General features: G+C 37.9%; 1 protein-coding gene and 1 pseudogene across 14 annotated transcripts in view; both read right to left on the bottom strand.

The window, feature by feature from the left end:
• The window catches only part of LOC131366964 (protocadherin alpha-C2-like), a 239,726-nt gene that overhangs the window by 145,376 nt on the left and 81,438 nt on the right, over positions 1 to 12,912 (bottom strand). Inside the window, exon 1 of one of the 14 annotated variants that reach the window (XM_058412050.1) lies at positions 4,369 to 6,892. The exons of 12 other annotated variants lie outside the window; for them this stretch is intronic. In XM_058412050.1, the coding sequence (XP_058268033.1) occupies positions 4,369 to 6,774 (2,406 nt within the window). In that variant the 5' untranslated portion in view covers positions 6,775 to 6,892. Of the gene's footprint in view, positions 1 to 4,368; positions 6,893 to 12,912 lie in introns of those variants that run through there. One more of the 14 variants, XM_058412073.1, reaches the window with a different exon arrangement.
• The window catches only part of LOC131366969 (protocadherin beta-16-like), a 70,546-nt pseudogene that overhangs the window by 30,922 nt on the left and 26,712 nt on the right, over positions 1 to 12,912 (bottom strand).

The following is a 12,912-nucleotide window of genomic DNA, read 5'->3' as shown; positions in this document are numbered from 1 at the left end:
ACTTCACCGAAAATTAGAAATATCCCACCAGAAAACTAGACTTACAGTATGGCAACAAGTGGGACTGTGCAGAAAGAAGAGAGAAATGACCTCAGTCAGTCGTCAGTGTGTGACAAAATAATTAAAATGTACATCCCAGTGAGATGAGTCAGTACCTGCTATGCACTGAATAGTAATCTAGACCATGCACAATGTTGTACCACCTCTAAAGTTATTTTGCTATACTCAAATTTTAACTAGCATGTGCTTGTAGCATGTGTAGTAGCCAACAAATCCCAAAAATCCCTTTTAATACTTAGAGTAAGAGATTAGTGACACTGATCAGCTATTCCCTATTCCCATGCTCCCAAGCATGAATCACAAAATTGATACCAGAATCACAACCAGAATTAGAGACAAGTACATTTTCTTACCTCATCTGCCTCTCCTATATTATTAAGCGTAATCAAGCTTGCAGCTAAAGTCTCATTTTGGACCTTCTTCAGAGTTCCACCAGCAGTAAGAGTGTTGTCATTGTAAGACGTGATGAACTTGAAGTCACTGGTACGTGATCCTGTTGTTAGATATGTGTCATAATTGTAAGAACTGCGGAGAGTTCCAGCACCCTCAACCTCTGCATAGTTGGGAGGGAGATACGCACTGGGAATGGCCACTGCTCCATCAAACAAAAGTCTGGGCTTTCTCTTGTGGCAAAACCTCACAGCCAGGATCAGAATAATGAAAGTCAGAAAGAAGGTGGAAATGGAAACTAGAGCAATGATCAGATAAAAAGTCAGTTTGGAATTGCTCTCCTCATAAGTCATGTCTTTAAGTTCTGGAACTTCAGCAAGATTATCAGAAATAAGTAAATATACAGAACAGGTAGCAGAGAGAGGCGGCTGTCCATTATCTTTCACTGAGATCACAAGGTTCTGTTTCATGCTGTCAGATTCAGTAATGTCCCTCTGAGCCCTGATCTCTCCACTATGGAGACCGATAGTGAAAAGTCCCGGATCAGTAGATTTGATGATCTGATATGACAGCCATGCGTTCTGTCCAGAGTCAGCATCCACAGCGATGACTTTGGAGACCAGAGAGCCAGAGAGAGCAGCTTTAGGGACCATCTCAGTCATTAAAGACCTTCCCTCTGAAGCAGGGTATAATATCTGTGGAGAATTATCATTCTCATCTGATATAAACACACTCACAGTCACATTGCTGCTGAGTGGAGGAGAACCGTTGTCTCTGGCTACAACCTGGACTTTAAAGTTTCTCAACTTTTCATAGTCAAATGACCTCACAGCCTGGATTACTCCTGTATCGGAGTTAATTGATAAAAATGAGGACATTGGAAGACTGTTTATCTCACAGGGAACCAGAGAATACAATACTGTACCGTTCTGCCTCCAGTCTGGGTCTCTTGCAGTAACAGAACTTATCGAGGTTCCTGGTTTGTTATTTTCCATTACATATGCAGTGTAGGATTGCTGTTCAAATACAGGAGGATTGTCATTCACATCTGATACGGTTAAATGAATGGTTATAGATGAGGATAAAGGTGGAGATCCTCCATCAGTAGCAGTGATTGTTATATTGTACTCTGATTCTTTCTCTCGATCAAGCATGCTTGTAGTTATTAAAGAAAAGTAGTTTTTGATCGATAGATTTAATTTGAAAGGAACATTTTGCTGAATATAACAATGTACCTGTCGATTATCACCTGAATCTTTATCTTGTACATTAATAATGGCCACTTCAGTGCCTGCTACTGAGTTCTCAGGTACTGGGTCGTTTAATGATTTAAGAATAATTCGAGGTTCATTGTCATTGACGTCAGTTATATCTATAATAATTTTAGCAGATGATACTAATCCAGGACCATCTTTAGCCTGTACTCTCATTTCAAAATATTTTTCATCCTCATAATCGATGTTGCCACTCACCGTGATCCTTCCAGTGATTTTATCAAGAGAAAATAATTTTGCCGAATTATCAGATAAACGACTGAGCTCATAGGTGACGTCACCATTGGCTCCTTCATCAGCATCAGTCGCGCTCACTGTAATCACCTCCGTGCCTAAAGGCGTGTTTTCAGCTAGACTCACTCTGTACACAGGTTGACTAAACACAGGAATATTGTCATTGGCATCGAGAACAGTAACGTGTATAACTGCTGTCCCTGATTTCGGTGGATTACCGCCATCAAATGCGGTAAGAATTAAATTCATGTCGTTCTGTTTTTCGCGATCGAGCTCTTTCTCCAAGACTAACGTAGCGGATTTTCCTCCGTCCGCGTTCTCATTCACAGATAAAATAAAGTGTTCATTTTTTTCAAGTGAATATCCTTGAACTGCATTAAGTCCTATGTCTAAGTCATGAGCTTCCTCCAAAGGGAAACGCTCGCCCTTATGAGCCGACTCTCCAATTTCAAAACTGATACGATCATTATAGAAAACGGGAGAGTTATCGTTTATATCCTCAATTTGCAGTGAAATGCGATGCACTTCCAGAGGATTTTCCAACACAAGCTCGTAATTAACAATGCAAGAAATTCTCGAGCCACAAATCTTTTCTCTGTCTATTGTTTCCGCCACGACCAGATTTCCACTACTCAGATTAATGTCGCAGTACCGTTTCGCGCTGTCCTCTGTCTCCACCCGAGCTTTACGAGCTGATAAACGTTTGCCATCAATTCCGAGATCCTTTGCTAAATGTCCAATCACATATTGACGCTTCGTTTCCTCCGGAACAGTGTAGCTCAAATCTCCATGTACCGGGTGAAGAAAAATGAGAATAAATCCAAGAGTAAACAATGTCGAGATTATTCCCATCTTCCTGTCCATTTTAGCAACGTTAAAATGCCTTCACTCTGTTATCAGTGTATATAATTACTGTCGTCTATGCTTATTTTTACTGACAAAAAATATCACAATGCAGCAACGTTTGTCGATGTCAGGAGGAGCTGGAAGACGACATAAAATGGGTGGAGAGGTTGATTATATTTTACTCCGTAGGTGAACAGCGACACTTTGAGCATTTTTGGTACATTACAGTGTATTCTCTCCAGTCATTGCTATTTACTTTCCTAAGCGACTCGTGTATAAATAAATGAATTAGTTAATAGATTGAAACGATTATTTTCCATAATATAAAAAGGAATAATTATAATAATGAAATTTCTGTCTTTAATCAATAAATATTTATATTCCCAGAATGAAGTTAAAGGAATGCATCTAATTAAACAAAGTAGTGCATAGTCTCATATTTTTAATATTTTTGATATAAACACATAAATAGACATGGCTGAATAAAGAGAAGGATATACCAGTTGTCCAAAATTACTGTAATTAATCTATCATTTGATAACATTATAGTATTCGGGATGCAAAAAAGAGAGAGAGAGAGAGAGAGAGAGAGAGAGAGCAAGCACTATAAACTCTGGTAAGTGAAAAGAACTGTCGATTTATTTGATATACTGGGAATATAGTTATGGTTACAAATATATAATTACACAAGGTGAGTAATTAATTAATTTAGTTATTTCTTTATCTAGCTCTTTTTAGGTATTGATGGAGAACCTCAAGACATTTTGTACACTTTACTAGAAAGGTTTGACTTTATGTTATAATACAAATGCCACTTGAAATCAGTGAAACAGCACAAGTGAAGAAAATGTATGCATGATTTGAATTTTATGTTCATGTTCATTTTTGTTTGTTTAATCATTCTTAACTCCTTGTGTCAAAATACTATCAGCACTGATTATATACAACATAAAACTGCTACTGAAAATTGGAAAGCAACCATACAAGCTTAATTTTGTTTGTCAGACCTGGATTACCTCCTGCGTCTGACTTCACACCAGTGAGGTCCACCAACTCTAGAATCTAGTGATCAGAGCAGCAAGGGGAAAAAGCAAAACAAAAGGGAATGAGGCAAGAGAGGTGTCTAGTGGCCCAGTGCAGTATAAACTATTACAAAAACAAGTCACTGGACATTGTGGGACAAAATAATTCAGCTGTACAAGCTGTTGGAAATAAACCTTTACCAAGTATGTCCTATGTGCAGTCTGGACCATGCAAAGTGTGCAACAAAATCTGTAGAACCTAATCAAAGTGAAATGTGACATTTTGCTCTTATGCAGACTACTGAACGATATACAGTCTTTACTATAGAAGATGTAGGTATTAAAGTGATCAGCCAGTCCAAAACCAAAGGATCATTATGAAACAAACAATATATACTTCAAGACTCAGAAAAGCTTAAAAAAGATAAGAATGGAAAAACAAATAGAAATTGCTATAGAAATCACATTAATATAAAGTCTGCAGTTACAGGTAAGGATGGAAAACAAACTTGGAACACATGGAAATAAGACACTTTTCTTACCTCATCTCCATCTCCTGAGTTATTAAGTGTAATGAGGTTTGAAGCTATAGTCTCATTTTGGACATTCTTCAGAGTTGCACTAGCAGAAAGAGTGCTGTCATTGTAAGAAGTGATGAACTTGAAGTCACTGGTACGTGATCCTGTAGTTAGATACGTGTCATAATTGTACGAACTGAGAGTTCCAGCTCCCTCCACCTCTGCATAGTTGGGAGGGAGATATGTGCTGGGAATGGCCACTGCTCCATCAAACACCAGTCTGGGCTTTCTCCTGTGGCAAAACCTCACAGCCAGGATCAGAATAATGAAAGTCAGAAAGAAGGTGGAGATGGAAACTAGCGCAATGATCAGATAAAAAGTCAGTTTGGAATTGCTCTCCTCATAAGTCATGTCTTTTAGTACTGGAACTTCAGCAAGATTATCAGAAATAAGTAAATATACGGAACAGGTAGCAGAGAGAGGCGGCTGTCCATTATCTTTCACTGAGATCACAAGGTTCTGTTTCATGCTGTCAGATTCAGTAATGTCCCTCTGAGCCCTGATCTCTCCACTATGGAGACCGATAGTGAAAAGTCCCGGATCAGTAGATTTGACAATCTGATATGACAGCCACGAGTTCTGTCCAGAGTCAGCATCCACAGCAATGACTTTGGAGACCAGAGAGCCAGAGAGAGCAGTTTTAGGGACCATCTCAGTCATTAAAGACTTTCCCTCTGGAGCAGGGTATAATATCTGTGGAGAATTATCATTCTCATCTGATATAAACACACTCACAGTCACATTGCTGCTGAGTGGAGGAGAACCATTGTCTCTGGCTATAACCTGGACTTTAAAGTTTCTGAACTTTTCATAGTCAAATGATCTCACAGCCTGGATTACTCCTGTATCAGAGTTAATTGATAAAAATGAGGACACTGGAAGACCGTTTATCTCACTGGGCACCAGAGAATACAATACTGTACCGTTCTGTCTCCAGTCTGGGTCTCTTGCAGTAACAGAACTAATAGAGGTTCCTGGTTTGTTATTTTCCATTACATATGCAGTGTAGGATTGCTGATCAAATGCAGGAGGATTGTCATTCACATCTGATACGGTTAAATGAATGGTCATGGATGAGGATAAAGGTGGAGATCCTCCATCAGTAGCAGTGATTGTTATGTTATAATCTGATTCATTCTCTCGATCCAGCATGCTTGTGGTTATTAAAGAAAAGTAGTTTTTAATTGATGGATTTAATTTGAAAGGAACATTTTGCTGAATATAACAATGTACCTGACGATTATTACCTGAATCTTTATCTTGTACATTAATAATGGCCACTTCAGTGCCTGCTACTGAGTTTTCAGGTATTGGGTCGTTTAATGATTTAAGAATAATTCGAGGTTCATTGTCATTGACGTCAGTTATATCTATAATAATTTTAGCAGATGATACTAGGCCAGGACCATCTTTAGCCTGTACTCTCATTTCAAAATATTTTTCCTTCTCATAATCGATGTTGCCACTCACCGTGATCCTTCCAGTGATTTTATCAAGAGATAATATTTTTCCTGATTTATCAGATAAACGACTGAGCTCATAGGTGACGTCACCATTGGCTCCTTCATCAGCATCAGTCGCGCTCACTGTAATCACCTCCGTGCCTAAAGGCGTGTTTTCAGCTAGACTCACTCTGTACACAGGTTGACTAAACACAGGAATATTGTCATTGGCATCCAGAACAGTAACGTGTATAACTGCTGTCCCTGATTTCGGTGGATTACCGCCATCAAATGCGGTAAGAATTAAATTCATGTCGTTCTGTTTTTCGCGATCGAGCTCTTTCTCCAGGACCAATGTAGCGGATTTTCCTCCGTCCGCGTTCTCATTCACAGATAAAATAAAGTGTTCATTTTTTTCAAGTGAATATCCTTGAACTGCATTAAGTCCTATGTCTAAGTCATGAGCTTCCTCCAAAGGAAAACGCTCGCCCTTATCAGCTGACTCTCTAATTTCAAAACTGATACGATCATTATAGAAAACGGGAGAGTTATCGTTTATATCCTCAATCTGCAGTGAAATGCGATGCACTTCCAGAGGATTTTCCAACACAAGCTCGTAATTAACAATGCAAGAAATTCTCGATCCGCAAATCTCCTCTCGGTCTATTTCTTCCGCCACGACCAGATTTCCACTACTCAGATTAATGTCGCAGTACCGTTTCGCGCTGTCCTCTGTCTCCACCCGAGCTTTACGAGCTGATAAACGTTTGCCATCAATTCCGAGATCCTTTGCTAAATGTCCAATCACATATTGACGCTTCGTTTCCTCCGGAACAGTGTAGCTCAAATCTCCATGTACTGGGTGAAGAAAAATGAGAATAAATCCAAGAGTAAACAATATCGAGATTAATCCCATCTTCCTGTCCATTCTAGCAACATTAAAATGTCCTCACTGTGTTATCAATGTATATAATTACTGTCGTCTATTCGGAATTTTCACTGACATAAAAATATCCACATGCAGCAACGTTTGTCGATGTCAGGAGGAGCTGGAAGACGACATGAAATGGGTGGAGAGGTTGATTATATTTTACTCCGTAGGTGAACAGCGACACTTTGAGCATTTTTGGTACATTACAGTGTATTCTCTCCAGTCACTGTTATTTACCTTCCTAATCGACTCGTGTGGCTATAAATGAACGAATTAATTAATCGATTGAAACGATTATTTTCCAAAATATAACAAAATGATTAAGTATAATGATTAATTTTCTGCCTTTAATCAATAAATATTTATATTCCCAAAATGAAGTTAAAGGAATGCCTATAATTAAACAAAGCGGTGCATAGTCGCATATTTTAATAACTTTGATATAAACACATAAATACACATGTCTGAAAAAAGGAGGATATACCAGTTGTCCATAATTATTGTAATTAATCTTTCATTGTGCCTGTGATCACACTATAGTATTCCAAATGCAAAACATGAGAATGAGCACTATAAACTCTAGCAAGTAGAAAGAACTTTAGATTTATTGATATAGTGGGAATACAGTCATGGTACCAAATTCATAAATAAACAAGCAGTGTAATTTTTATTTATTTATTTATTTATTTATTTATTTATTTATTTATTTATTTATTTATTTATTTATTTATTTATTTAATCATTTATTCATCTATCTATCTATCTATCTATCTATCTATCTATCTATCTATCTATCTATCTATCTGTCTGTCTGTCTGTCTGTCTGTCTATCTATCTATCTATCTATCTATCTATCTATCTATCTATCTACTGACTGGTATTAATGGCGAACCTCAAGATATTTTGTACACTTTAATAGAAAGGTTTGATTTTACATTATAATACAAATTCCATTTGAAATCAGTGAGACTGCACAAGTAAAGAAAATTTATCCTTGATTTGAATTTTCTGTTTATCATATTTATTATTTTTGTTTAATCATTCTTAATTCCTTGTGTCAAAGTACTATAAGCACTGATTATATAAAACAGAAAAATGCTACTGAAACTGGGAAAGTAACCATACAAGCTCAATTTAGTTTGTCAAGTCCTGGATTACTTCCTGCATCTGAGTTCATACCAGTGAGGTCCACCAACACTTGAATCTAGTGATCAGGGAAGCCAGGGGAAAAAACAAAACAAACAGGGACAATGCAAGAGAGGTGTCTAGTGGCCCAGTGCAGCAAAAACTACTACCAAAACTAGTTACTGGTCATTGTGGGACAAAATAATTAAGCTGTACATCCTGTTGGAAATAAACCTTTACCAGTCATGGCCTATGTCCAGTCTGGATCATGGAAACTGTGCAACAATATCTGTAGAACCTAATCAAAATGAAATGTGACATTTTGCTCTTATGCCAAAGACTACTGAATGGTATACAGTATTTACTGTAGAAGATGATGTTGTAGGTATTGAAATGCTCAGCCAGTCCAAAACCAAAGGATCATTATGAAAGAACCCTTCCAGACTCATAGCAGCTTTTAAAAAGAAAAGAACAGAAAAATAAATAGAAAAAGCAGATAGAAATCATATTAATATGAAGTCTGAAAGTACACTTAAGGACAGAAAACAAACCCAGAACAAAAGGAATGGAGATACTTTTCTTACCTCATATCCCTCTTAGCATTGCTTATGTCTGTCTGTTAAGCATGAATAGTCTTTGTGTAGCTAATGAATTAACAGTAACATTCTAAGTATTGCAAGACACTGATACTAGATGAGAATAAAGCACACTGATAAAGGTTTGGAAAAAACAAGTACACTCCAGGTCAAAGCTAAAAGATATAATTCAAAATGCATTCATTAGCTATAAGCTTGGAATAAATAACATGGAAAATGGATGGTTGGTCTCACATACCCATGATGTATTCTCCATGTGAAAATGTTTCACACTGCAAAATGTAAAAAAAAATAGAAAAAACCCCCCGTAATGATAGGGATAAGGCACCCATTTTTTAAATGATTTTTTTATATTAAAGCTGAATGGGAAATGTAAAATGTAACAGTAGAATATGATGTCTAGGAAAGTCCCAAACTTTGACCTTACAGAGTTTTCACTTGAGGAATTAGGCTGATGTCATCATGTGTGATAAGAAACATGGATATAGCTGCTGAGATTTGAAACTGAAGTTTGTGGGGTTGATGAGATGTTCCATGTGAGCACATTCTGATTTGTACTCGGTGCTGACTTCAGTAAACCTCATCTCTGCCATCATCCAGTCTAAATTATTTGGCTTTTTCTTAGTTAGTTTAAGTCTGCTCATTAGAATGAGCTAGTCAGATCAGTGTGGTGATTTATAGTCAGATAGAATGGCTTAAGGAGAGTCTCACTTTGAACAGAATTGACCTCCAAACGTTGTGTGGCTTTAATTTTAACTCAAGAACAATGTGTAGAGAGCTTCACTGAATGGATTTTCATGGTGGAGCAGCTGCATCCAAGCCTTACATCACGATGTGCAATACAAAGTGTCAGATGCACTGGTGTAAAGCACACCACCACTAGACCTTGCCTGATTGCATTGGGCCAAGTGTAAAGGAATTGAGAATTGAGAGGATAGGTCCAAAAGTCCAAGGCAGTGGTTCTACAGACCTCTTACTGGCTAGATAAATTAAAAAAAACATTTTTGAATACTTAACTGTGGAAAGTATTGTGATAGCCCTCAAAATAAGTCTCATATACATAATAGCCATGTAGTGGAATATTTTGAGACATTATATTTTTGTCTAACTGATCATAAAGAGATGGTGTAATTACCTAAATATTTTAATGTGCAAGAATAGTCAAGGATAAATTTTGGACATTTTTCTGAATATGAATAATCACTGACTTCACCGAAAATTAGAATGTACCACCAGAAAACTAGACTTACAGTATGGCAACAAGTGGGACTGTGCAGCGGAGAGAAATGACCTCAGTCAGACGTCAGTGTGTGACAAAATAATTAAAATGTACATCCCAGTGAGATGGGTCAGTACCTGCCATGCACTGAATAGTAATCTAGACCGTGCACAATGTTGTACCACCTCTAAAGGTATTTTGCTATACAGCATCAGAATTGTAATTGTTACAGACCAATTGTAGCGGACTCAAATTTTAACTGGCATGTGTGTGTAGCATTTGACATATTCAACAAATCCCAAAGAGCCATTTTAATACTTAGAGTAAGAGATTAGGGACACTGATCAGCTATTCCCTCCAAAAAAAGCATGAGTCACAAAATTGATACCAGAATCAAAAACATATTTAGAGAAAAGTACATTTTCTTACCTCATCTGCCTCTCCTATATTATTAAGTGTAATCAAACTTGCACCTAAAGTCTCATTTTGGACCTTCTTCAGAGTTCCACCAGCAGTAAGAGTGTTGTCATTGTAAGACGTGATGAACTTGAAGTCACTGGTACGTGATCCTGTGGTTAGATACGTGTCATAATTGTAAGAACTGCGGAGAGTTCCAGCTCCCTCAACCTCTGCATAGTTGGGAGGGAGATATGTGCTGGGAATGGCCACTGCTCCATCAAACAACAGTCTGGGCTTTCTCCTGTGGCAAAACCTCACAGCCAGGATCAGAATAATGAAAGTCAGAAAGAAGGTGGAAATGGAAACTAGCGCAATGATCAGATAAAAAGTCAGTTTGGAATTGCTCTCCTCATAAGTCATGTCTTTAAGTTCTGGAACTTCAGCAAGATTATCAGAAATAAGTAAATATACGGAACATGTAGCAGAAAGAGGTGGCTGTCCGTTATCTTTCACTGAGATAACAAGGTTCTGTTTCATGCTGTCAGATTCAGTAATGTCCCTCTGAGCCCTGATCTCTCCACTATGGAGACCGATAGTGAAAAGTCCCGGATCAGTAGATTTGACAATCTGATACGACAGCCATGCGTTCTGTCCAGAGTCAGCATCCACAGCGATGACTTTGGAGACCAGAGAGCCAGAGAGAGCAGTTTTAGGGACCATCTCAGTCATTAAAGACTTTCCCTCTGGAGCAGGGTATAATATCTGTGGACAGTTATCATTCTCATCTGATATGAACACACTCACAGTCACATTGCTGCTGAGTGGAGGAGAACCATTGTCTCTGGCTACAACCTGGACTTTAAAGTTTCTCAACTTTTCATAGTCAAATGACCTCACAGCCTGGATCACTCCTGTATCTGAGTTAATTGATAAAAATGAGGACATTGGAAGACTGTTTATCTCACTGGGCACCAGAGAATACATTACTGTACCGTTCTGCCTCCAGTCTGGGTCTCTTGCAGTAACAGAACTAATAGAGGTTCCTGGTTTTTTATTTTCCATTACATATGCAGTGTAGGATTGCTGTTCAAATACAGGAGGATTGTCATTCACATCTGATACGGTTAAATGAATGGTTATAAAGGAGGATAAAGGTGGAGATCCTCCATCAGTAGCAGTGATTGTTATATTGTACTCTGATTCTTTCTCTCGATCAAGCATGCTTGTAGTTATTAAAGAAAAGTAGTTTTTTATAGATGGATTTAATTTGAAAGGAACATTTTGCTGAATATAACAATGTACCTGTCGATTATCACCTGAATCTTTATCCTGTACATTAATAATGGACACCTCAGTGCCTGCTACTGAGTTCTCAGGTATTGGGTCGTTTAATGATTTAAGAATAATTCGAGGTTCATTGTCATTGACGTCAGTTATATCTATAATAATTTTAGCAGATGATACTAATCCAGGACCATCTTTAGCCTGTACTCTCATTTCAAAATATTTTTCATCCTCATAATCGATGTTGCCACTCACCGTGATCTGTCCAGTGATTTTATCAAGAGAAAATAATTTTGCAGAATTATCAGATAAACGACTGAGCTCATAGGTGACATCACCATTGGCTCCTTCATCAGCATCAGTCGCGCTCACTGTAATCACCTCCGTGCCTAAAGGCGTGTTTTCAGCTAGACTCACTCTGTACACAGGTTGACTAAACACAGGAATATTGTCATTGGCATCCAGAACAGTAACGTGTATAACTGCTGTCCCTGATTTCGGTGGATTACCGCCATCAAATGCGGTAAGAATTATATTCATGTCGTTCTGTTTTTCGCGATCGAGCTCTTTCTCCAAGACTAATGTAGCGGATTTTCCTCCGTCCGCGTTCTCATTCACAGATAAAATAAAGTGTTCATTTTTTTCAAGTGAATATCCTTGAACTGCATTAAGTCCTATGTCTAAGTCATGAGCTTCCTCCAAAGGAAAACGCTCGCCCTTATCAGCTGACTCTCTAATTTCAAAACTGATACGATCATTATAGAAAACGGGAGAGTTATCGTTTATATCCTGAATTTGCAGTGAAATGCGATGCACTTCCAGAGGATTTTCCAACACAAGCTCGTAATTGACAATGCAAGAAATTCTCGAGACGCAAATCTTTTCTCTGTCTATTGTTTCCGCCACGACCAGATTTCCACTACTCAGATTAATGTCGCAGTACCGTTTCGCGCTGTCCTCTGTCTCCACCCGAGCTTTACGAGCTGATAAACGTTTGCCATCAATTCCGAGATCCTTTGCTAAATTTCCAATCACATATTGACGCTTCGTTTCCTCCGGAACAGTGTAGCTCAAATCTCCATGTACCGGGTGAAGAAAAATGAGAATAAATCCAAGAGTAAACAATATAGATATTTTTCCCGTCTTCCTGTCCATTCTAGCAACATTAAAATGTCCTCACTGTGTTATCAATGTATATAATTACTGTCGTCTATTTGGAATTTTCACTGACAAAAAATATCCGAATGCAGCAACGTTTGTCGATGTCAGGAGGAGCTGGAAGACGACATGAAATGGGTGGAGAGGTTGATTATATTTTACTCCGTAGGTGAACAGCGACACTTTGAGCATTTTTGGTACATTACAGTGTACCTTCCTAATCGACTTGTGTAGCTATAAATAAACGAATTAATTAATCGATTGAAACGATTATTTTCCATAATATAGCATAAAGGAATAATTATAAAAATTACATTTCTGTCTTTAATCCATAAATATTTATATTCCCAGAAT

Source organism: Hemibagrus wyckioides, linkage group LG16 (genome assembly GCF_019097595.1).
Source record: "Hemibagrus wyckioides isolate EC202008001 linkage group LG16, SWU_Hwy_1.0, whole genome shotgun sequence".
NCBI classification, from domain to species: Eukaryota; Metazoa; Chordata; class Actinopteri; order Siluriformes; family Bagridae; genus Hemibagrus; species Hemibagrus wyckioides.
This window is presented reverse-complemented; position numbering and strand designations above follow the sequence as displayed.